Source organism: Camelus ferus, chromosome 14, assembly GCF_009834535.1.
Source record: "Camelus ferus isolate YT-003-E chromosome 14, BCGSAC_Cfer_1.0, whole genome shotgun sequence".
NCBI lineage: Eukaryota > Metazoa > Chordata > Mammalia > Artiodactyla > Camelidae > Camelus > Camelus ferus.
In genome coordinates this window covers 31,903,642-31,928,692 of record NC_045709.1, presented here as the reverse complement: position 1 = coordinate 31,928,692, position 25,051 = coordinate 31,903,642, and the positions used below count along the sequence as shown (strand labels likewise).

Here is a 25,051-nt window from a genome sequence, read left to right as displayed (position 1 = left end):
AATATTTTTGGGGGGAGTAATTAGGTTTATTTATTTATTTTTGGAGGAGGTACCAGGGATTGAACCCAGGACCTCATGCATGCTAAGCATGCACTCTATCACTTGAGCTATACTCTCCCCCAAAAAGTGTTCTTTAGTAAAGCTTAAAAGTATAAGAAAATGCCAAGAAGAAAATGTAAATCTGTTGTAATCACAGCAGAAGATCACTCCTCTTAATATTTCGATGTCTAAGCTTTGTTTTTTACTATTTGACATACTGCATATGTTACAAAATAGAATTATACTTTCCATACTTTTGTAACCTGTTTTACTTCCTTTAATAATTTGTGACCATCTTCCTTAGGTGCTTCTGCAACTTCCATTTTTAAGGGATCCTTGGGTTCCAGCAAATCAGTATAATTTCATTAAAAAAGATCTGTTAGAAGACTTTTAAATGATTCTTCATATTTTCAGTATTATTAACAAACATTCTTATAAGTACCTCTTATTGTAAGTCTGTGATGATTTCCTGAGGATAAATGTCTTGAAGTGGAATTCTTACGTAAAATAGAGTGCAAGTTTTTAAGTTTTTTGCTATGAATTGCCAAATTGTTCTCCAAAAGAGTTGTGTTAATTTACTAAAATTCCATACAGGTTGGTAGTTTTTTGTTTGCTTGTTTTTTTTTTTTTTTAAAGAAGCAGTTCTTTCCAGTTAGACTTTTTAAATGACCTATATATCTCTGTAAGATTTTAAAATTCAGGATGTAAATAGTGGTAATGGGTTCACATAAACTTACCTGATTTTAGGCAGATTCCATCAGGGCTCAACATTTTTCGGTTTCAAGTGAGTTGTGATGAGGGCTCAGTTTCAATGTTTGGTTGATATCAGGCATTAGGAATTTGAAATTGTGAAGATGAGGGAAGAAATTGCAAAATGTTTTCCATTAACAATTCTTGTAGATATTAGCATTTGGTTAAACCAAGCACTTAAAGGAGTCCGGGATCGCCATGGGAACTCAATAGAAAATGCTCATCTTCTCACTTTGTTTCATCGGCTCTGCAAACTCTTATTTTTTCGAATTCGTCCTATTTTTGTGTTTGATGGGGACGCTCCACTGTTAAAGAAACAGACTCTGGTAAGAGTTATCTATGTTTTTCTTTCTGCATTCTTAGAAAGAAAGAAAAGTTCATGTAAAATTTAAACTTTCTCCTGAGAATTTTGGAAACCAAGACTTAATTTGACATATATTCAATTTAATTCAACTTTAAAAAAATTATCTTGAGCCAATAGACGCTTTTTCTTTTAAAAAAAAGTGTTTGTTTCTGAAAGTGTATTATGGGTGCAATGATAAAATTTAAGTCGTAATAAAACTACTAAAGTTACAGTCGGGAGTTTTCCCTTCAGAGGGTCTCCTTAGCTGTTCTCCAGCTGCTCTCGCCACATTGCTGTTGCTCAGAGCATCATAGGGAAGCACCTCCCTGAGCAGAGCTGGCGCACCCTCTGGGACAGTGAGCCTTCTTTTAAAGGTGAATTGGATGTCAGGAGTGAGCAATGCTTTATGGCACCAAATGTGACTAAAGTAGATTAAGGAAGGAAATTGGACAGGGTGTAAAAGAATGAGAATGAATTTCCTTATTCTGAAAGTCATTTAAAACAAAGTTGGAACAATGTTGTGCTTTGGACTAATCGTGTGTGCCCCCAATGACAGCACCGTTTAAATATAGGACTTTTATATGTTGAAAAGGTCAGCTCATCATCTTATCATTGTATCAGACAGATACTGTCGAACTGAGGACACAGGGCAAAAGTAAGGATTTGTAAATGCTTGGGAACATTTGTGCCCTCAGGGAAAGGTCTAGACTATTCAGATGCAGTTTTTAATTATCCAAGGCATACTCTATATCAGGTACTCTTTGGAAGGATCAGAAAGGGAAAGAACTTCAGAACTTATTATCTCGTAGTTGCAACTTTGTACCGTTTAACGTCTTTCTGGTTCTCCCACCCCAGGATAGAGGTACTAGCTAGCCTTACTGTAGTGATCACACTGCAATATCTAAATGTATCAGATCAACATGCTGTCTGCCTTAAACTTACATGATGTTATATGTCAATTACATCACAATTAAAAAAAAAAAGAGGAAAAGAATGTTTTGGTATAGAGAATATTTATATTCAACCATAAGTATGGAGACTATTCCATTTTTCCCTGTTTGGACATTTCTTACAAGGTATTTCTATACATTTTAGGATTTCTTATGACATAGTCTTGAATGTGGATTACATATAAGTAATGTATTTCTATAAAAACTAATATTGGAAATTGATTTTGGCATGACAGTGGTGTAATAATCCATTTTAGGAAGCATTTACTTAATTATGTATCATTAAGTTTTAGGCTTCTTGGGGACATTAAAGGACATTTAAAAATAACTGGAAGTAAACTAAAATAGTGTAATAGCCAATCCATTCAGTAATGGTTGGAAGCTCTGGGTGTCCTTTACACAGCAGAAACCTGAAGACATTCACTCATACGGCAATTGGAAAATACTGAAACAGCCAGAGTCTGAAAACTCAGACAAACCAAATTCCATGGGGAAAAAACCCTCAGACACGTTTCTGACATACTAATACCTTGAAGTAAAATTCTGTATCTTTTCTTTTCATAGGCTAAGAGGAGGCATAGGAAGGACTTGGCATCCACTGACTCCAAAAAAACTACAGAGAAGCTTCTGAAAACATTCTTGAAAAGACAAGTCATCAAAACTGCCTTAAAAAGCAAAAGGCAAGAGGGAAATTACATTCATTTCAAAGATGAATTTAAACATCTTTTATGTTTGCATTGGATTCTCAGGGCTCCCTTTCCCCAGTTTTAATCGCAAGTAGAAAATAGAGGGTGAAATGAGAGGAATCAGTGGGATCTCCTTTTGGTCTGGGAAACAGAAGTGGTGAAAATTCTCTGCTCCTTGAGAATCAGCTTTGACAGCGAGAAGGAAAGCTGCAGGGTTGCCCTACATGCACATCTGACATTAATGGCTCTTCTTCCTGCCGGACCCTGAGAGGCGGCACCAGGTCCCCTGTTTCTCATGGCTGCCTGTATGCTTCTTCCCACAGCAGCGGCCTGGGCAGCCAGTGGGGTGGAACCAGTCGCCCCCATGTGCCCCCTTCTGTCCTCCTCTGCAGGGTCTGTGTGATTAATGGGGGGTGTTACTGACTCTCAAAATACTACTTCCTGTCATCTGTTTAAGGCTCGGTGTCCTTTTCAGGGAGGAAGCACTTCCCAGTCTTACTCAAGTTCAGAGAGATGATGACATCTATGCTTTGCCACCTTTACAGGAGAAAGAGAAAGACAGGTAAATGTTTTCACTCTTTAAAATGTTACTGCTGTATTCGGACAGACATAAACCTTTATGTTTTGCCTACGTGATAAGGCATGTGGGAATTAATGCATCTGAAATAAGCATTCTTGACACCGTTTAGATTATTTTTAAAGACAAAATTGCTAAATTGTCTTTGCTGAATCCAGTGGGCACTCTGCAGTTCCCAGCTGAACACAGCGCCCGCACTGTCCCGCTGCGTGGGAACCTCACTGGCTGCTCTTCCTGCAGCTGGCTGTTAAGTGTCAGCAGCTTCTCTGGTCGAAGTGCAGGGGAGGGCCAGTTTGCCTCTGTCCCCCACCGGCCCCCATTCTGTTCCCAGGGGCTCCTGTGATGCCAAGCAGCTTTTGCATCTCCACTGCCACCATCATCTGGTGTCGAGGTTACAGTCCTGGCTTCCACATTCTTTCTCTGTCTCTGATCTTACCCTTTTGCAGGAGCCCCTCCCTGCCAAGCCCAATCCCTGTTTTGTAAGTGTTGAATCTGTTCAAACTCAAACCTGATATTGTCATTTCCTTCTTAAAATACTCCCTAGCTTCTCATTTCTTTAGGACAGAACTTCAACCCCTTAATCACATGCTTCTCCAAGCAATGCAGTTGCAGGAGATTTCAGAGAGCTTGCATGACCCCCCAGATTGGGGTGGGGTGACTCTTTATTGCACCTCTGGCAACCTGCTCTGCCCTTGCGATGGAAGATATTAGGTCATACTGTGACTTTTCACCTACAATTGTCCCCACCGTACTGCGGCCAGTGACGGCGCACCCCTTGCCAGCTTGTTCACCCTTGTGGCTCCTGTAACTAGCAGCGCCTTGTGCTCAAGAAATATTTTTGTGAGTAGTCATTAAATCATAGATGCTGTAAATGTATATTTGTATGCTTGACTTTCAGTTCAGAAGAGGAGGATGAAAAAGAATGGCAAGAAAGAATGAATCAAAAACAAGCATTGCAGGTATTGAAGTAGTTTGTGAGTTCAGGAGTTATTCTATTTGAAATGAAGAACATGAAAATGAATAATTTTAATGAGGTAGTATGAATTGATGAACATTCTTGGTAAGAAAGATAGATGCCTTCTTTATTGTGTGTTTATGTATGTATGCGTGTGTGTGTATATAAAATACACATATGCTCATACATGTATATATGGAACTATGCATATCTAGATACACAAAATAAGCCACCTTTCTTTTGTAGCCAATAAATACATACAAATGCTTGTATAAAAAATACGGAAAGCATATTACCCATTAATAACTTCCGTTAACATTTTGCTGTAGTTAGTTAGTACCCCACCTACCCCTAAAAAGTTGAGTACCTGTGTGTGTGTTTGGGTGAGTGTGTATCTATCAAGGGTGCATGGATACGTATATATACACAAAGATGCATGTTTGTGCGTGTGCTGTAGTTAACCTACTGATGTGTAACTCACAGGTGTGACAGCGGTCTTCTATCATCGTCCTCTCTCACTGTTCTGGGGGTTGATGAGCTCAGAGAGGCAATTCCCTCTCAGCATCTCCCAGGCAGGTGCAGTCCGACTAGCTGGGGTCGGAGTCTCCTCTGAAGCCTCCTTACCCATGTGCCCGGTGACTGACACTGGCTTTCAGCCAGGACACCTGTCTGTGGCCTCTCCGTGTGGCCTGAGGTCTTGCACAGCTTGGCACTGTGTTCCCAGGGCAGGCAGCCCACGAGGAAGTGCCCCCAGGACCCGGGCTACCTTTTCCGGCCAGCTTTGGGGATGGTGTAGCCTCCCTTCCACTACGTTCTTCCATCAGCAGCTGGTTTAGGCCAGCCCCTACTTAATGGGAGGGGAACTAGACAAGAAGAGGGTCAGACAACCTGTGGACATGCTTCAAAACCACCACCACACATATTTTAATGAATAACATTTTTACAAATTGAAGTTGTACTATAGATTTAAGTTTTTGAAAATTTTCCCAAGTTTCTCAGAATAGTGGGTAACTTTCTTTGATTCCCAAGCTCACTATTTTCTTGTGTGTTCATATTATTCTGGTACATCTGGTAGAAGACTTTTGAGCTAAAACTGCAAGATTCTTCAACTCGGGGAGGTCCTGCATTATTAATGCAGAAGTCAGAGTGATCTTGGGAGAAGACCATGGACCACGTGGTCAGAAGGACCTGCAGTTGGTTCCAGGCTCTCCTGCTCACTGGTTGTGAGATCTTAGACAATTTAACTTCTCCAAGGCTTTATTTCCTTATTTTTAAACAAAAGTAACATTGATGCCTTCCTCGTAGGGGTGATGGGAGCATTACTGAGGGAAAGCACAGGAAGCTCTGACGATATGACTGGCCTGTCCTAAGTGCTCGCTGGTTTATACACATACACAACACACATACATACAGGGAGGCACATTATTTTATTTTATTCTCTTTACTAATGAAGAGTTTTATAAATATTTTGGTAATTAGTTGAAATTTAGAAAGATTTTACACTTTCCAGGTCTGTGAAATTTCTCACTTTTAATTTCACTTTTGATTTTAGGTGCAAAACAAAGCTCATTTAATTGAGGGGATAATAAATATTGTTCAGATTCACAAGGCTCGTCTCTGCCCCAGGGCCTTTGCATTCGCCTTTCCTGCAGCCTGGGATGCTCTGTCCCTGAGCAGGTTTTTGATGTCTTTCATGTCCCTGCTCACAGGTCATTATATTTAGTAGGGTGTTTTCTATCAAATAAATGTTTTTCTCTTCCTATTCTTCTAATCAACTGTCTTGTCAGGTTAACCTGCTTTGTTTTCTCATCATCATCATGTTCATTTATTTGTTTATCATCTGTCTTCCTCTACACCCAAGAGTAGGGACCGTATGTGGCTTGGCACCTTGGCACCTCAAACAGAGCCTGGCACATTAGAGATGCCTGTTAGGTATTTTTTGTTTTGAATGAATGGATGAGTGAATGGATATGTTCCCTAATCTGCTTACTCCCTTTGATGTCTACTGCAGATAATGTGGTTAGCCTATTGCAGATTATGGAAGACTCTGGTTATAAGCACAAAAAATACCTATCATGGTGAATAGAATTCAGTGTATAAAGTGTGAGTTTCATGGTGTTGGGTTTTACTCCTCACAGGAAGAGTTCTTCCGTAACCCTCACGCAGTAGATATTGAGTCTGAAGACTTCAGCAGCCTGCCGCCTGAAATAAAGCATGAAATCTTGACTGATATGAAAGAATTTACCAAGCGAAGAAGAACATTATTTGAAGCAATGCCAGAGGTGAAATATACAACAGCACATTCATGCTTAGAATTAAGAGCTTCAGCAAAATTTTTCATGAGAAAAAAGGAGAAAATTGATAAGCGTAGTTGATACGATATCCGTTTCCAGGAAACAGCATTTGTGTATCTCAGAGAGCCTATGAAGCATCATATATTTATGAGTTTGAACTTTTATATACTTTTTGAAAGAGGCCTTTCTTGGGTTTCCACCCAAGGCCAGGTCTTGCCTCCTGCTCTGTGTTCTCATAGCGCCCGGAGTGTCTCTGCGTATTCTCAGCACCCTCGCTCACCTCTGTCTTTTCGGCACTCAGTTCAGTATCTTTCACACAGTAAGTGCCCAGTGTACGCTTAGTGGGCCAATTCTTAGGTTAGTTCATAGAGGTTATGTTGACCCATAGTGTACGTTGTAGAATTAACAGTGATAAGAACCTAATCACAGCGGAGAAGTTTGTTCTGGCGTGAAACTGCAGGATCTCTCCTCTGCAGCCCTAGAAATGCAGTTGGATCTCCATCTTCCCTCTTACTCCTTCTGGACAGTGGTAATAGGGAGTTTGGTGGTAAATTCCTCAACCTGGAGCATGTGGTGGTGGCTTCACAGCCACGGAACCCTGGAGTGAGGTGGTCTGTGGAGCTGGGTAGTGTCGAGCCTGTCTCCTGGTCGTGCTGCACCACGGATCACTGCCTCTCGTTGGTGAATGAGTTTTGTTTTTCTTCCTGCTCGTACAGCCTATTCTTTCTGGCATCTTTCTCCCTTAACTCACTGTAGGACAGAATATAAATCTTGCAGCGTTACTATTCCTAACGAGTGGATGTTTTTTCTACAGACTTTTGAACATTTCTTAAATTGATACCAAATATATGAAAAAGGCAGGAGCTGATTTCCCCATCGTCCCTTTCTGCTTTTCCACAAAGAACGTGAACGTCGGAAAATGCTAAGGTGTACAGAAGTAATATACAAAAGACAGAAGAAAATTTATTTTCATTTCAGGGGGAAAATCTGGGCTCAGTCTGTTAATCAGGCATTTTATTTCTTGAGCATGAAAGGGTCTCTGGCTGGCCTTTGAGGAAGTAAGATTTGGATTGAGTAAACAACAGTGGGCGGGATGGGAGAGAGAGAGACGGTCCCTGAAGATGTGCTCCACTTGATTCTCTTCCTGCCACCTCAGAGCCCCTGGGACTGGGGGGCCCGGGTGGCAGGGTGTGCAGCTCCTGGCTCTGTCATCCTGGCGGCCGAGGGGAGTTCTGAGTCATACAAGCTGGACCTTCGCACTGCCTGTACATTGGGCAAATGCAATGTTGATAATAGTAATGTTGGTAATTAAAAAAAGTAATAATTGTAACAGTAATAGAGGCAGTTTAGTGTAAGGCTCAGCAACCTGCCTTTGGCCCCAGATCTACCGCTTAACGAGCTGTGAGGCTCTGGAGAGCTTACTTGAGCTATTTCAGTCTCAGTTTCTTCGGTTGTAGAATGGACATGATCACATCTGTCTCATCGGTGGTTTAGAATAAAATGGGGTAACATGTATAAAAACACTCAGAAGGATGCCTTACTTAGGAAGTGCTTTATAAATCAGGTTAATAACTGGTTGCAGTGACTTACTGTGTGTCCTTTATGGACCAGGGGCTGTGCTGGGCACTTCCGTTCTAAAAGATTGTCTATCTCTTAGGTCATAATCAAAATGTCACAGTGCCTGGCATGCATTACACACTCAATAAATGTTTTTTGAGCAAGTGATTAAGTCATTAACAGCATCCATGATTTCCTTTCTTCTGCCCAGTTCTTTTTGTTTGAAGGATTATTCTTTAACAACGCAATCATAGCTTTTCCCTACTATCCAAATTTTACTTTCCTAGTATGAAAATGCCACCAATGAAAAAAAGTCAATTGTCCTTTATCTGTGCTGGGGGAAAGGGATGGAAATATGGGAACATTATCTATATTTAATGTAAAAACATCTATTTCTTTTGCTTTAGGAGTCCAATGACTTTTCGCAGTACCAGCTCAAAGGCTTGCTTAAAAAAAACTATCTAAACCAACAGATAGAAAATGTCCAAAAGGAAATGAATCAACAACATTCAGGACAAATCCAAAGGCAATATGAAGATGAAGGAGGCTTTCTGAAGGAGGTAGAGTCAAGGAGGGTGGTCTCTGAAGACACTTCACATTACATCTTGATAAAAGGTATCAGATACCATCACGTACTTGATGGTTAAAAACCAAAAATATGTTGTCTCTCAATTCTGTAAACTACCACCCCTAGATAATATGAAGTCCTATTAATTTATTAACTATGATTATTTATTATTAGTGTAATAATAATGTACACAGGCCATTAATGTATTAACTAGTATTGTACCAACTCACTTTAAAATCAGTTAACGGATTCACTCTTAGTTGTGATTAAATGGAAATGTGTAACTTCATTTAGAAGAACCCCTGTGCTCTTGTTCATCTCACTAGAAGCCTGCTATCACTCTGTGAAACTACATGGTGAGAATGTTTTAATTTTTCTCGAGGTATTCAAGCTAAGAAGGTCACAGAAGAGGATTCAGCATCTCTTCCTTCTTGCAGTGATGTGCCCAGCAGGTCTTCTGATGTGACATCATCTCCATGTGGAAAACTGAAGCCAAAGAAAGAGCCCGAACCTTCCCCTCCTTCTCCAGGAACCTCCCTGGCTGTGCAGGATGCTGTGCTGGGAGGCAGCACAGAAGAGAGTGAGGAGCAGAGGCAGCCGGGCGGGAAGAGTCTGCCCGCCCCTGCGCCCGAAGGCTCGGTGTCGCCGCAGACCCTCCTGGCTATTCAGAAAGCTCTGGATGATGATGAAGATGAAGACGTGCGAGTGCGCGCCAGGAACCACGGGCAGACACGAGGGTCAGGAGTGAGAAGGCTGCTCTCGAGCAGTTCTGATGAAGAAAGTGACGAAGGGCCCAGAGTGAGGGATGGGAAAGGAGTGCTGCTGGCAACAGTGCCTCATCCAGACAGCGAGGAGCGCATCACCAGCGCTGCTGATGAGAAAGAGCCTGCAGACCCAGCCCATGTACCGAGCACTGTCTTTCGTCAAGGCCACGGCGTCCCGCAAGAACAGACGTCATTCATTCCCCTGGTGAAGGAAGCCTTTCAGAAGAGCGATGAGGCTCCAGAGGACAGAAAGGATCTAGCCCCTTTAGAAGGCGTAGTGGCGACACCTGGGGATGCCCCTGGGCTCCAGAGTGGAGCAGAACTGACACCACCACCTCCCATGACTCCAAGTTCTGTATCACGGAATGAAACGTTTACCAGAGAGCTTGAGTTACAACGAGAGCTTCTTCCACCTGAGGATAAATTTGATACCTCTGTTCTTTCACGTGACCATGGAGCAGAATGTGAAAAAATTCCTACTTGTGAAGTTGTTGGCACTGCCAGTTTGCAAGAATTGAGTAACGTGCTAAGTGTCCCTTTCGAGACAATAAGTAACTTGGGAAATGTAGAATCAGTTAATGCCAAAGCGTGTGAACATGTCTTGAAAACCATCCAAGAACATGAGACTGTTGCATCTGCAGGCCGAGATTCAGTTTCAGTTCCAGAGTCCATGGAGCCAACGGAAATCGACTGTGAGGAAAGTGAATCTGATGGTAGGTGCTGGTGCTCTTTGAGAGAGAAAGACAAGTAGGATTTCACTTCTGCAGGAACCGAGAGAGCCTTTAGTGTAGCCCAGTTCCCACTTCATTCAGGTGATGAACTGAAGACCCAGAGAGGCAAACTGACTTTCCCAAAGACACACAGCTAGTGATGGAATCTTGACCTTTCCTGTCTGGCTACTCTTTTTATTGTTTTTAAAGGGAGGGAGTGCCTTAGTTGGAGAAAGTAAAGGTGAGTTTTCCTTTAATTTTTTTTTAACTTTTTATTTTGAAACAATTACATATTTTAAAAGGTTGAAGAAATATTTGAAAGCACTGTATTTCCTTCAGGACCTCAGTGGCTGGCATTTTACCACCCTGGCTTTATCATATCTCTCTGCCTCTCTCTGTATGCACACATGTATATTTTATATTTATACGTATGCACACAATTGGTCCTCATTATTTGCAGATTTCATATTTGCAGAATTGCATACTGGATAAAATTTCTTTCTCACCCCAGAGTCAGCCCTCACGGTAGTGTCTTTGTGGTCACTGTGGACATGGGGAGAATGGCTGAAAAATGTGAGTTGCCAGCTGAGGGTGGCAAGGTGACACCACCTTCTTATGTCAGCTCCCCTGCAGAGGTGACCAGAGTGTGGAGACGGGAGAGAGCAGTGCCGTGTAGATCACGAAGCTCCAGCTCCGGGGCCATCAGATGGGGTTTGAATCCCAACTCTGGCCCCTGTGAGTGGGACCCTGTGTATACTCACAAGTTCACCCTGGTAGCTGCAGTTCCAGTCCAGCGTCACAGACCTCTTTCTAGACTCTACCTTCTTTTTTTTTTAATGAGGGGGAAGTAAATGGGCTTATTTATTTATATTTGGAGGAGGTACTGGGGATTGAGCCCAGGCCCTCGTGCATCCTAAGCCTGCGCTCTACCACCGAACTATACCCTCCCCGCTTAGACTCTGCTTGTTTGATGTGTCCCTTTCTAACAGTGAGGAGCCTTCCATCATCTTCAGTGTGTTTACTTGTTTGCTCATTCTCTATTGTAACCATCTCTCCATCTCACCTTGGCCCCACCCCCTGGCCCCGAGAGTCCCACGTCCTGAGTGTGACCTCAGACCCAGCCTCCACCTGAAGTGAAGGAAGGGAATCAGTAAGTACTTTTTAAAGAAAAGAAAAGACATCAAGAGAGGAGGGAAGGAAAGTGGAAGAGGAAGAGCTGATTCTCCTGAGTCCTTATGCAGGACCTTTCCACTAAGTCACAGCTTTATTCTTTGCTGTGTTCATAGTGAAATAGCATAATAATATTTTTAACAACTGCCATGGCTGTGTATACCCTGATAATCTCTTTGAATTTTATTTAAAAAAATTTTTTTAGCTCGTCTTTTTTGTTTTTTGTTTTTTTTTAGCATGGCCAATTTTTATTTATTTATTTGTGGGAGGTAATTTATTTTATTTATATATATATGTGTATGTGTGTATTTGTTTATTATTATTGTTTTTTTTTAGTGGCGGTATGGGGGATTGAACCCAGGACCTCATGCATGCACTCTACTGCTTGAGCTATACCCTCCTCCTGAATTTTAAAATGATACCAGTTAACTTAGAGAACATTTTTGTATAAAGCAAATATGTAAATTTTTGAAAGCTGGGTTTCTAATTTCAAAGACAGTGCCAGTGTATCTAACTAAAAGTTTAATAATAGTATACTACGGTTACATGTTTCCTTTTGCATTCAAGCCTCTTGTTTTTTAGGGTAGAACATTTTTCAGGACCCCTTGGAAAGCTCTTGATGATTTCAGGAGATTTTAAGGTTTTGGTTATAGGTAAAGTGACCTTATTATTTTGGTACAGGAAGTTTCATTGAAGTGCGGAGTGTAAATAGTGACGATGAACTTCAGGCTGAGTTACACGAAGCTTCCAAACCTCCCTCTGGACAAAGTGAAGAGGAGCTGGTGGGAATTGAGAGGGAAGAATCCCCCAGGGACTCCGAGGGCCTCCTGAGAGACCACTCTGAGAGAGAGGCCGTGCATCCCGAGCCACTTGAAGAAACTGCGAGAGAGGCAGACGATGCCCCCAGTGAATGGCAAGATATTGATCTGGTAATAACGCGACATGGTGTTTTCACTGATTGCTGAGGAAGCCGGGTTAAGTAGCTCTGAGTTCTAATGAGTTACCGGGCGAGTACTTAGTAGCTGTTTGCACGCACCTTGTTCCTGCTGATGCCTCCTTTTCTGTGTAGGTTGCTGTCTGGGGTAGTGTCCACTTTCCGTGTGACTTAGTGAGGGAACCCTAAAGATATCACAGACTTGCTGAGAAACGCAAATGGAAAACTTCATAAGGAGAAAAATCTTAGTGGTAACTTCAGTCAGACAAAATACAGGCTTTTTTTTTTTTTAATAACACATGAGCTTAACTGGGTTATTAACATAATTATCTACAAATGAATCTACTTTATAGGAGGAGCTGGAGACCCTGGAGAGTGACCTTTTAGCACAACAGAATTCACTGAAATCTCAGAAGCAGCAGCAGGAGCGGATCGCCGCTACCGTGACAGGCCAGATGTTCCTGGAAAGCCAGGTGGGTGCAACCCGCTTGGGCCGTCACCTGCCGAGATCTTTATTTAATCAGACTTCATGAGGGAATGTGTGTTAAACAACCTGGTTGAGCACTGCTCCTGCTTCTGGCTCGAGGCCCAGTACCACATCTCCCAGGGTCACCGTGTGTCTGTAACCCTCCAGGAGCTTCTCCGCCTGTTTGGCATCCCCTACATCGAGGCTCCCATGGAAGCAGAGGCTCAGTGTGCCATCCTGGATCTGACCGATCAGACTTCTGGAACAATCACTGATGACAGCGATATTTGGCTCTTTGGAGCACGGCATGTCTATAAAAACTTCTTTAATAAAAACAAGTTTGTAGAATACTACCAGTATGTGGACTTTCACAACCAACTAGGTAAGACTTCCGAGTACGCTTACCTTGTGCAATTTCCCTCCAGAATTTGTATTATGAATTTTTTCTTCCCGAGGAACTAATCTGATGCATTAATGGAAGTGGTAGATTTCAAGTTTTCATAGAAATGATCTTTTGATTATGTAGAAAAGTGGGATTTTTAACATAGAACTAAGAAATTAAAAGCCTAGTACCATTTAGACATCTTATGCAGTTTTTAATCATCAGGCTTGGTGACACTCTGCTTCCCTGAGCTCTCTAGAGTAAACCAAAGGCGGTGTAGAGGGGAGGCGGGTGGGAGACGCCTCATGGTCCCATGTTGTTTCTGGCAGTGATCCTTTGTCCTCCCATTCAATCAGCAAATATATACTGAGTGATTCCTGTGTGCCCGTTGTTCTTGGCAATGGGGAATGGGGAAACAGAAGGGAATAAAACAGTCTAGTAAGAGAAACAGGTGATAAAAAATACATAAATCATAAATTGACAGTGGTATGGGCCATGTAGAAAAATAAAGCAGTAAAAGAGAGGTGAGAGTGACCTGTGGTCACAGGAAGTGCGTGTCCCATGTGGTCAGGAAAGGCTTTACAATAGGTACCTTTTGGGCTGGGGCCTTAAAGAGAGAGGAAGCAGGTGTTGTGGATACCTTGTGGAGAAGCATGTCAGACAAATGGACTGGCATGTGCAAAGGCCCTGGGGCAGAAGCCTGCTTGATGTGTTCTAGGGAAGAATGGAGGCTGTTAGGGGCTGACCTGTGTCTCCCCAAAATCCAGATGTTATAGTCCTAGCTCCCAGTACCTCAGAGTATGACTGTGCTTGAAGAGAGGGTCTTTAAATGAGATATTAGGGTGGACCCTAATCCAGTCTGACTGGTGTCCTTGTAAGAAAAGGAGATCAGGACATAAAAGGAAGAAGCAGGGAGACAGTCAGCTGTGAGCCAAGGAGAGAGGCTCAGGAGAAACCAGCCCCGTGGCACCTTGATTTCAGACTTCTAGCCTCCAGAACTATGAGGAAATAAATCCTCAGTCTGAGTACTTTGTCACGGCCGCCCAGGAAACGGATCCAGAGGCCAGCAGGAGTGAATGAGAACAGTAAGAGTTCACATCAGAGAGGAAGGAGGAGACTGAAGTCAAGGGGGGCCAAGTGTGCTGTGGAGAGGACCTGCAGGTGGACTGCGCTGTGACGTGGGAGAAGGAGTGCAGTCGAGGATGGAATAGACTCACTTTAATGAGAGAGACTCGGGAAGGAGCCGGTGGAGCAGGGAGAGGTGGGGGTCCAGGTCTGGATGTGTTGTTTCTGAGATGCCCGTCTGACATCCCAGTGGAGAGTTAAGGGGACAGTTGAGGATGAGTGACTGTGGTTCAAGGAGAGATCCAGGTTAGAGAGCTGAATTTGGGGGTCAGCGTTTATATGGCATTTAAAGCTGTGAGGATGGATGAAACTTTAAAAATTCTAACAGAGCTATTTTTAAAAAAGAATCTATTTCAAATAGTAAAAGCGAGATGTCTTTCGACATTGGAAAAGGATATGTATGCATATATGTTAGCTATGTAATAAGATGCTTATAAATGTTATGTCATAAATGTTAATAAAATACCAATTTTAAAATATGTAATACTCTTACTCTTACAGGATTGGACCGGAACAAATTAATAAATTTGGCCTATTTGCTTGGAAGTGATTATACAGAAGGAGTACCAACTGTGGGTTGTGTTACAGCTATGGAAATTCTCAATGAATTTCCTGGACACGGCCTGGAACCTCTCCTAAAATTCTCGTAAGTTCTTTCTTAATTTCTTTAGTTCAGGTACTTGGGATATAGATAAATAGTTAAACAGAACTATTATTTACGTCATGAACTGTCACAAATCATTGTCCTTTGAGAAAACAGGAGGAGGTGTTGGTTGGGGTTACTCAAGTTTGTTTTCCCTTTTCTAGAGTCTAGAGTTTGACAAGATCAGAGACAATTGTTTTTGAAGGTGCCAGGCTTCTCTGAGTTTAAGGGCGCATAGCCAGTCCTGTGGGGCTTCCCAGGGGTGTAGAAGTTACCATTCCATGCGTTCAGGTGTTTACTGAATAGTGACTGTGCCAGATGTCACGATAGGCTGGAACAGGGAAGATGACTAAGTCACAGGCTGTCCACCAAGGGGCTTGTGCTTGTACATGTGTCTGTCCTTCTGTGTGCTGAGTGTTCTGAGGGAGAGCGGCCCGAGCAGGGCATGGGGACACGTGCCAGTGGCGTCTTGCTGCATGCAGACTGAGATTCAGTGGTGGGGGATGGGTCGCCTTTGGTGCAGGACCCAGAGTGGTGCTGCACTTGGAGTACACTTTTTAATTTTTTCTTAATATAGTAGCTTTTTTTTTTTTTTTTTTAACAGAGATACTGGGAATTGAACTCAGGATCTTGTGCATGCTAAGCATGCACTGTACACTGAGTTACACCCACTCCCCAAGAGTAGTTCTTTTTTAAGTTTGCCCCTTGGTGGCTTTTTAAAAAAAAAATTAAAATACAATTCACACACCATAAATTTAACTCTTAAGTACATAATTCAGTGGTTTTTAGTCTGCTCCCAGGTTGTGACGGCATCTTTTAGTCATCAGTTTGTCATGAGATACTGTTTGGCAGTAGTTGATTTAATGATTCTTTAGTGTTCTCTACAATCGTAGCTCCTGTGTTTGAAAAATTCTGGGATGTTCTGGTCTGAAGATTTGGTGATTAGAATTAAAACTTAAATACAAAATTGAGTGACTGCTGTCCTCCAGCCTTAGCACACATACCAGTGTTTATTTCATGCTTTCTCCATCTCTCCTGATGATTTTATTACTTTTGAGGCAACGTATGTACTGTAAGTAAGTTGTTAGGTTGCTTGTAAGTCACGATATATAAATAACTTGCAGAAGTACAAATCACTTTTATTTTTAAAGTTTTTTTAAAAATTAGGTTTATTTATTTATTTTACTTTTAGAGGAGGTGCTGGGGACTGAACCTAGGACCTAGCTAAGCATGAGCTCTACCACTTAAGTTATATGCCCCCTCCCCTAAAAGATTTTTTTGTTGTTTTTTGGGGGTGGTAAGGGAGGTGATTAGGTTACAAATAACTTTTATACAAATAATAAATATGTACTAGAAAATGATAAAATATGGATTAGAACGATTACAGGTAACATTTTGTTTATATAATTTTAGGCTTTTCTGCGTGCAGGGTACTCATGCATTTTATATACAGTCACACATGTATATACAACTATACTCATATCAGTGTGTGTGTGTTATTGTTTGTTACAAGAATGGGATGATGCTGTATACTTTTGTGTTACTTGTAACTTATGTGGTGATAGAACAGGGCCTATTATCAACAGTATATAGACTTACATCACTGTTTTTAATGACTCCATTGTAGTCTTTTGATATAGCATGATTGAATAATTTAATCAAATGCCTATTATTATGTCTGGTTTTTTTTTTAAGGTCTAAACTAACACTGCTCTGAGTGACTTTATAGCCATATCTTTGAGTTCTTACCTGAGTATTATTTTAGGATAAGTGAAAGTTGCATCTAACTTTATGATTTGGTGTCCTGGTTATTAAATTTTTTTTCATGTTTCTTGACAGTTTGCAGTTCTGATCTAGCGCATGCCTGTTTATGCCATTTTCTTTTTTCCTCAACAGTTTTTGGTGGCTCGTTGCTGTTTGAGTGGTTACCTCTTTAATCAGCTCTGGCGGTTTCTGCCCCAGCCTCCCGGGCTCTGCAGGGTTGGGATGGTGCAGTTAACGAGCAGGAAGACGGAGGAAGAGCAGTGAAGCCCCGAGTGTGGCCTGCTGTCTTCTCACCAGGCCCGGCCAGTCCCTCCCCCGTAAAGCAGAGCTGCTCCGGGTCTGCGGCCTCAGTGCAGCCCGGCTGTGTTTGGTTTGGCCCACACAGTGTGCTCTTTTTTAATTTTGAATTGGCTACCCACACAGTTGGGGCAGGTTTCACAGAAAATTTTGGATTTTCTTGGGAGGAAATTAAAAAGCTGAAGATACTGAGTCCAAAATTCCAAAAAGCCCAAAAACAGAACAGCAATTCCTCCCCACTGGCTTGGTCAGGGCACAGATTCTTCAGTTTTGCTACAGTTGCTGCCACTCTTCGTTGTGTGTCCATACACCCCCACTCCGCCACCCCCACCCCCCCGCCCCAGCTGGTTGTCAGATGCCCTCTTTCCTTTTTATGTCAAGTGTCTGGGCCTCTTGCTTTACGGAGGGGTGAGCTTTTTCGTTTGAGGAGCTGACAGTGTAGTGTGCTGATATTCCAGGCTGGCAGTTATGATGACTATTTCAATGAAGGAAATTCAAAAGAGAGTAGGGGAGAATTATAGGTGTTCTCCCAGTGCACTCTGAGCAATATTGTAAAACTGGTGAAGGTAGATCTTTTTTTTCCCCTTTTGCATTTTGATCCTGCACGAAGACTGCAGTTAGTCTGTTCTAACACTAGATGGCGCTCCTGCACTGGGGAGATGGCACACTGGCTGAGAGCAGGTCTGTGAGTCAGTTCTTAAGTCTAATTAAGTATGAAGCGGTGAAATGTAGTTTTTTTTAAAGGTTCTGTGAATGCATAGATTGGTGAGGGTTGTATTTATGTTTTTAACTCTTATGCCATTCTTGTTTCCAAGTTGTTTAGGTTTTTCTGGTTATCTGTTGCCACACCACAAACTACCTTATACCTCAGTGACTTCAGACAGCCCCCGTTACAGATTGTGCTCAGGACTCCACAGTTTGATCAGACTGTGTGGGGATGTCTCGCCTGGTTCCATCGCTGTCGGGGGCATCGCAGCTGGGCTGGGGGGGCCACTTGAGATGGCTCACACGTGGCTGGCAAGTGGTGCTGTCAGCTGGAGCTCAGCCCGCGCTTTGCCCCGGGGGCCTTGGACTTGGACCCTCTCCATCTGGTCCTCTTCACCAGCTGGAGCTTCCTCACAGCATGTCGGCTGCTTCCAGGGCTAATATTCTAAGAAACAGGAAGTGGAAACTGCAGTCTCTGAAGGCCTGGCACAGTGTCACTTCCTCAGCCAAAAGCCCAGCCAGCTCAAGGGGAGGGGACACTTCTTGTTGGAAGGAGGGTCTGAGAATAGGGGACTATCTTTAACCCACTGTAGTGATTTGTGCCCACAGTGGAAAAATTGAAAAATGAATAAAACATGAAAACGATGCAGTTGTCTCCTCACTTAGATTGCCTAGCACACGGTAAAATAATAGGCGTCCGTACTTTTATTATTTTAAATGTCCCTATTTACTTTTCCTCTCTTTCTCCACATATATGCATTTTCTCCAATATTGGGATCATACTTGTTGTGGAGTTCTGTTTCACAGTTTAAAATTCTAACACCTTTTTAGCATTTTTATTTTATTAAATATTCTGGGTCCCTTATTGTAGTTGACTCAAGGTACATTACTTCATTTGACCACTGGGAAAGAGACCCAGGGGAGCTGTGACTTCTTTGAGAGTGTGGGTTCTGGAGGGAGAGCGTACCAATCCCAGCTGTGAAATCTTGAGCGAGTGACTTCTGCTTGAGTTCAGTTTCCTTGTCTGTGACATGAGGACGGTGGTAGGAGGTGCTCGTGTGATGATGGGGCGTGTAGAACAGGTAACACAGTGTCACACCCAGAGTAAGCTTCCAGTCCGTGTTTGCCATCCTTACAGATTGTATTAATAACACAAAAAAAAGATAACATTGTTATTCTGTAAGTCACAGACTTCGTTTTGGAGTTGGGACTTGAGTTTACATCTCTGAACCTTAAACGTAAGTCTTTATCTGCAGTGCATCTACTGTAAGGTCTCCCTGTTTCATGAAGACTTGTCTCCTTTGCCTTCTAGAGAGTGGTGGCATGAAGCGCAAAAAAACAAGAAGATAAGACCTAATCCTTACGACACCAAAGTGAAAAAAAAGCTGCGCAAGTTGCAGCTCACACCTGGCTTTCCTAACCCAGCTGTTGCGGACGCTTACCTCAGACCCGTGGTCGATGACTCCAAGGGCTCGTTTCTGTGGGGGAAGCCCGATCTTGACAAGATTAGAGAATATCCTTTCACTTAGTAAAACATGAGGAACATTGAGTCAAATGCGTGTTTCGATTTAAAACTCATGGAGCATGAACTTGGATCAGTTTTTCCTTAATATTCCATTTTCTGAGATGCTCCTTTCAGTTCCTTTTTTCCCTCTCCTTAATTTTTTTCTTTTGTGGTAAAATACCCGTAACATAAAATTTACCGTCTTAACCATTTTAAGGGTACTGTTCAGTGGTTATTAAATACGTTCACACTTTTGTGTAACCATCGCCACCATCCATTCTCATACCTCCTTTCATCTTGTGAAACAGAAACTCTGTACCCATTAAACAGTAACTCCCCATTCCCCTCCCTGCAGCCCCTGCCCACCACCTTTCTGCTATCTGTCTCTATGATTTTGACTGTTGGAGTGGAGTCATACAGTATTGGTCTGTGTGTGACTGGCTTATTCCACTTGGTGTAATATCCTCAGGGTTCATCCAAGTTGTAGTCTGTGTCAGAATTTCCTTTTCAAGGCTGAATACTATTCCATTGTGTGCGGTGTCACATTCTGCTCATCCATTTATCTGTGGATGGGCGGCTTGGGTTGCTTCCATGTTATCATTATTTAGTTATTTTTATTGAGATCTTATTTGAAATAAGCAGTGAAGAGCACTAGTAGTTACAACCAGATACTGTTCACTCTGAAAGAACAGGAAATTTGATTAGTTTTGTTCTTTTTATTCTATTTATTTTTTCTATTTTTTATTTTTATTGAAAGATAGTTACAATGTATCAATTTTTGTTATTCTTTCATCATTTGAATCTTTATAAATATGAAAAGCTTTGAAGGTATGGGGAATGGAATCAAGGGTGGGTTCTTTGGACCTTTTTATTTATTACCTGTTTAAATATCTCTAAAAACATGGATAAGTCTTAACTGCCTGCATGTTTTGTCAGCGGTATTTTGGCTGGAACAGGACAAAGACAGATGAATCTCTGTTTCCAGTGTTAAAGCAACTGAATGCCCAGCAGGTAATCCTGGCAGCTCTTTGCCTAAGTTCAGGCCAGAGAGTAAACGCAGGAAGGCTGTGAGGCCAGTGGCTCTTCTATGTTAGGGCATGTGATAGACATTTTTAAATGATTGTACTTTAGATAAGAGAACAGAGGAAAACAGAAAATGGGAAAACTGGACTTTGTCTTCAATCTCCAATTTCACTCTTAGGGCTGGACTTTGATACCCTTTCATATTTTGATTTTGAAGAAAACAGTCTAATAGTGGTTTGCACACTGAGGTGTTTATGGTTAAATATTTTACCCTTTCAGGGCTATTTTCCTTTTTTAAAAGTCTAAGGGCCCAGTCCAAAGCAATCCTGATCATTAAGTCTCTCCAAGTATTAATGTTCTTTAATTCTATACGTGAATCATCCAAGGTACAAATTCAGTCATGGTGTATCGATGGGAGAGATTTCTGAGGAGAAAAGAGGCCTTCGTACGGCCCTCAGTCCCCCTGTGTAGGTGACTGCGTCTTGCTTCTCCATGAGTATGCTCCTGTGCACGCAGAAGCCTCCTCCCACCCCGAGACAGCCCACACGACGCGCGTGCAGGCACACAGCTCAGCAGAATTCAGACCACATCCTGCAAGATCTATATTTAAATTAAATCTTTTCCCACTAGGTTGGGTTAATTTTGAAAAAAAGTAAATATATAAAACTGAGGCGGACGACCTTTCCAGGAAGTTTCCTATTGTTTGTTTGATGGTTTTCTGTACTGGAAGCACTGAACGCCAGCTGACAGGGAAAACCAGTTGGCTTAGTGACTGACTGCTTCTCAGTTTCAGATAAATCTTGCTGTAACATCTTTTTCCCTTTTCATTGTAGAAGTTAATATGTTTACTTCCCCAAAATTATTAAGTGAAAAAAAATGAATTAAAATTACTTGTTGTTTGCTTCCTCTAACACAGATGTTAACATTTAGGTTTATTTTCTTTTATTTTTCCCCTCCTTCCCACATATATTTATTACCAGACATAAGTGCAATTTGATATAACCCCCCCCCCCCCCAGTCACTGGTTAACGTTAAGGGTTTTTCTGTGCACTGCATAGCTTTCATTGTTTGAAGTGGACAGATCACATTTCATCAAAGAGATTTAACTTAATGGGTCCCGTTCACTTAGTGGACCTTGAATTCTCAGGTTTTCATATATAATGCTGTGATGAACATCAGGCTTATAACTTTTCCAACATGTAACTTTTTTTTTTTAAATAGAAGTACTAGGGATTGAACCCAAGACGTCATGCATGCTAAGCACATACTGTACCACTGAGCTATACCCTCCCCCAAATATAACTGTTTTTAAAGAACTTCTTCCTGAAAGTAGATGTGCTGAACAAAAATCAAGAATATTTCTCATGACTCCTAGTGTATAATGCTGTGAAGTTGCCTCCTAAAGGTGTTGTATGATGATGTGTCTTTTGCTCTGTGGACAGAGGACTCAGTTAACAGAAGTGGTGCAAGTCCTGTTTTAAGTGTGATCGCGAAAGTAAAATTTACTGTCAGTAATTCATTTAGGAGAGAGTGGCTTTTGAAAGAGAATGAATTAGTATCTTCTGAAAGAGTCACCCAGTGCCAGTAATCAAGGTGGAACTCTTTGATTTGCTTTAGAAAGTTTACTCACTCGTCTGATTTATCATTATTTTATTTCATTTTTTTAGACGCAGCTCCGAATCGATTCTTTCTTTAGATTAGCTCAGCAGGAGCATCAAGAGGCCAAGGGCATTAAGAGCCAGAGGCTGAACCGCGCCGTGACGTGCATACTGCGAAAAGAACGGGAGGCAGCAGCCAGTGAAATAGAAGCGTTGTCCGTCGCCTTGGAGAGGGAGGCTGAGTCCCCTGATGGGGAGAAAGGGGAGACCCTGAAGAGAAGCTCGGCAGGTGGACGGGAAGAGGCATCCAGCCCCAAAAGAAAGAGGCTGCTGGGTTCTAAATGGGACAAGCCCTGCGGGGGGTTTCTGGGGGAGGCCTACCTCTCGCAGTCATCTGATGCGTCTTCAGGTGAGGACGGGGAAGCTTTCTCTTTGATGAACGCGCCCAGGGGCACAGCAGCCGGGAAGTCGAAAGTCGGCCCTTCAGAGGTGCAGGACTCGGGGCGGCCAGCCCCTGGGACCACCAGCAGCTCCAGTGAGGACGACGGAGAGCCGGCACCGCGCGTGCTGGTCACCGCCAGGTCTGTGTTTGGGAAGAAGAGGAGGAAACGCCGAAGTACGAGAGGAAGGAAGAGGACAAGCTGAACACATGTGTGTCCTGTGGAACTGCCCACAGCCTGGCATTTCGTCATGAATTTGTTGTGAGGAAATGATAAAATTAAAAGTATTTGCACCATCTCTGCATTCGCCGTGTGGTTTTTAAAAATACGGACGCCAGACTTGACGATTATTTCTTCACATGTCACATTTTTTCTAGTGTCTTCCTCTTCATTGACTATTTCCTTGTAGTCACAGGCTCTGTCCATGTTTCTGTTATTAAAGCATTAAAAAGAGGAAAAAAGGTTTCAGTTGATTGATGCTCACTCAGCCGATAAGAAAGTCATTCTTAGTTCTCGCTCCATGTGGGCAGGTCCCCCTGACATGTACGGGCCTGCCCCCCACCACTTCCCACTTTCCCTCGGGGTCCACTCAAAAGACTAGCTGGGGAGACCTTCACTGTCACAAGTACCAGAAGAGTGTGTTTTCTGTGGTTTGAGCAAAACAAGTAGGAAGCCTACATGGGGTGTGTGGTTCCACCTGTCAGCACTGACCCTGTGTCTTGTGAGTTTTGGCTTTTAAAGTACTCAGTTGTCGCCCCCTGACTTCTGTGCAAGCAGATGTGGAGGCTCAGGGCTGCAGTGGAACCAGTGTGGGCGTGGCTTCCAGGGGTTGCTCACTGTTAGCAGACGTTTCTTCAGCCAAGCTTAGTTGTCACTGCCCCTGCTGGACCCCTCGCGGTAACAACTCCCAAAGTCCTGGGTGCTGAGAGTGAGGATCAATCCGAGGATAGTTTGACTGGTTTCTTTGAGCTCGGGTTCTGAGGCCTTGGAGGTACTCCCTTCCCTAGCCTGTGGCTTTGCTGGCCTCTTTGCTAGTTCAGCTCTACTCATTTCCTTCCCTCCGCCTTCATATAGATGCACATCTTCACTGCAGAAACCCAAATACAAACGAACACTTTCCAACAGTCCTTTAGTGACTCCGGGATGCTTTTTTAAGGTTCTCATTTATTACCTGCTCTCCAGCCCACCTTCTCAAATTCTTGGACTACAGCTGCTGCTTTCCTTCACTCGTTATTTATTCCTTCCTAATTTGAAATATGCCTTCTGCTTCAGTCTTCTCTAGCAGCTTCTGACGTCAACTTCCACATAAATACACTCATTTTTTTTAATGCTGCTTTTCTCTGGAGGCATTTAAAGCAGAAGCATTTTGGGTGGGGGGGAGGTTTTTCATGTTATTCTCATTTCTCAAAGGTGCACCATGGGGAGTTTTCTGCATATGTGTTTGTAGGTAGAATAACAGTAGTTTTGCTAAAATTTAATTTTGTTGTCTTTCGTAGGTAATTCACATTTGTTCTGCACTGCAGTAGCTGGGGTGAAGCTGCTATAGCCAAGAGATGTTCATATCCAATGGCCTGCGTTAGCCGGAACCCTGTCTCTTGCTCAGCGGTCTGGCCAGTGTGAGCTGCTAAGGCGTGTGCACCCTGAGAGATTCAGGGTCCCAGGTTCAGCATCCCCTAGGCTGCTGTGGTGCATGAACGGTCTGTACCAGGTCACCGCTGCATCTGCGTTGCAAGCTGCTGGAAGAGGAAAGAACCAAAGTGCTGGCCAAGCAGAAGGTCTTAAGTGAAGGGTGACTGGGAAAATCCCTTCTGCCCCCGTCCTGTTAAGCTGAACTGAGCATATTCCTCAGAGCATACTAGGAATACTCAGAAATGTAGTCTCTACCTGTGCTGTGTGCCCAGGAAGAAAAGAAAAATGGACATTCAGAACCACTAGTAGCTTATGCCATGAGTACAGTGTTTATAGAACAGTTTGATATTATACCCTTTTTCCCCCCTCTTAACCTAGATATATCCTACAAGGGAAGAGACAGGTTTAGAGATGTTAACTGGCTTTACCAAATTCACTCACCTAGTAGGAAGACACTGTGACCTAAACCCAAGTCTTCTAATTCAAAATTCCGGGTGCTGCTTTACCTATAAAATAGGCTGTCTGTTTAAGACAAACAGCAGCGAAGCAAATTCATCGTTATTTAAAGCAAGTTGGGGTACCTGTAACTTATTTAGGACGGTGACCATTCACTTTTGCTATAAAATTACATTTCACCTTATTAATCTTTTCATTACCTTTGTCTACATTTGCTGTTAAGCCCATATATTGAGCTCTTTATTTCGTTTATTGTATTTTCAGTTCTGTTTGACTTGTTTTTACAGATTCCAGTTCTTTGGTGTAATTCTTGTCATCAGTTTTGTATGTCTTAATCACGGTTACTTTAAAGTCTGTGTCAAACAACGCCAGTGTCAGATCACCTGTGGACTTGTTTCTATTGTCTGTTTCTTGGTGTGACCGGTAAACTTTGAGTGAAGGCCAGACATTATGTTTAAAAAATTGTAGACGTCGTGCCTCTTCCTCTGGAGAGGATTCCAGAAGGTATTCCGGCAGGCAGCAGAGGGGAAGGTCACCTTACTTCAATTAGGACCAAACGCAATCAGGCTGGTATGCAGTCTTTTTAAGACTCCATCTCCTGGTCCCCCCCCCCCTTCCTAAAAAGTAGTTTTCCAAGGATACCAACTGACTGCCACGGTGTTTTTCTCTTTTAAGGGTTGTTCTGTTTTTAGCCACGTTCTGCTTGGAAAATTAGTGTCTTG

At 42.6% G+C, this 25,051-nt stretch overlaps 1 protein-coding gene across 2 annotated transcripts in view; it reads left to right on the top strand.

The window, feature by feature from the left end:
• LOC102514135 (basic immunoglobulin-like variable motif-containing protein) overlaps window positions 1-22,544 on the top strand; it is a 54,937-nt gene extending 32,393 nt beyond the window's left edge. For both annotated transcript variants that reach the window (XM_032496694.1, XM_006195215.3), the window contains 14 exons: window positions 940-1,115; window positions 2,647-2,762; window positions 3,244-3,330; window positions 4,244-4,304; window positions 6,439-6,582; window positions 8,559-8,766; window positions 9,102-10,196; window positions 12,045-12,292; window positions 12,651-12,770; window positions 12,932-13,145; window positions 14,772-14,916; window positions 18,992-19,192; window positions 20,110-20,194; window positions 21,874-22,544. In XM_032496694.1, coding sequence (XP_032352585.1) covers window positions 940-1,115; window positions 2,647-2,762; window positions 3,244-3,330; window positions 4,244-4,304; window positions 6,439-6,582; window positions 8,559-8,766; window positions 9,102-10,196; window positions 12,045-12,292; window positions 12,651-12,770; window positions 12,932-13,145; window positions 14,772-14,916; window positions 18,992-19,192; window positions 20,110-20,194; window positions 21,874-22,449 — 3,476 coding nt within the window. In that variant the 3' untranslated portion in view covers window positions 22,450-22,544. The remainder of the gene's footprint in view (window positions 1-939; window positions 1,116-2,646; window positions 2,763-3,243; window positions 3,331-4,243; window positions 4,305-6,438; window positions 6,583-8,558; window positions 8,767-9,101; window positions 10,197-12,044; window positions 12,293-12,650; window positions 12,771-12,931; window positions 13,146-14,771; window positions 14,917-18,991; window positions 19,193-20,109; window positions 20,195-21,873) is intronic.
• The last annotated feature ends 2,507 nt before the right edge of the window (window positions 22,545-25,051 follow it).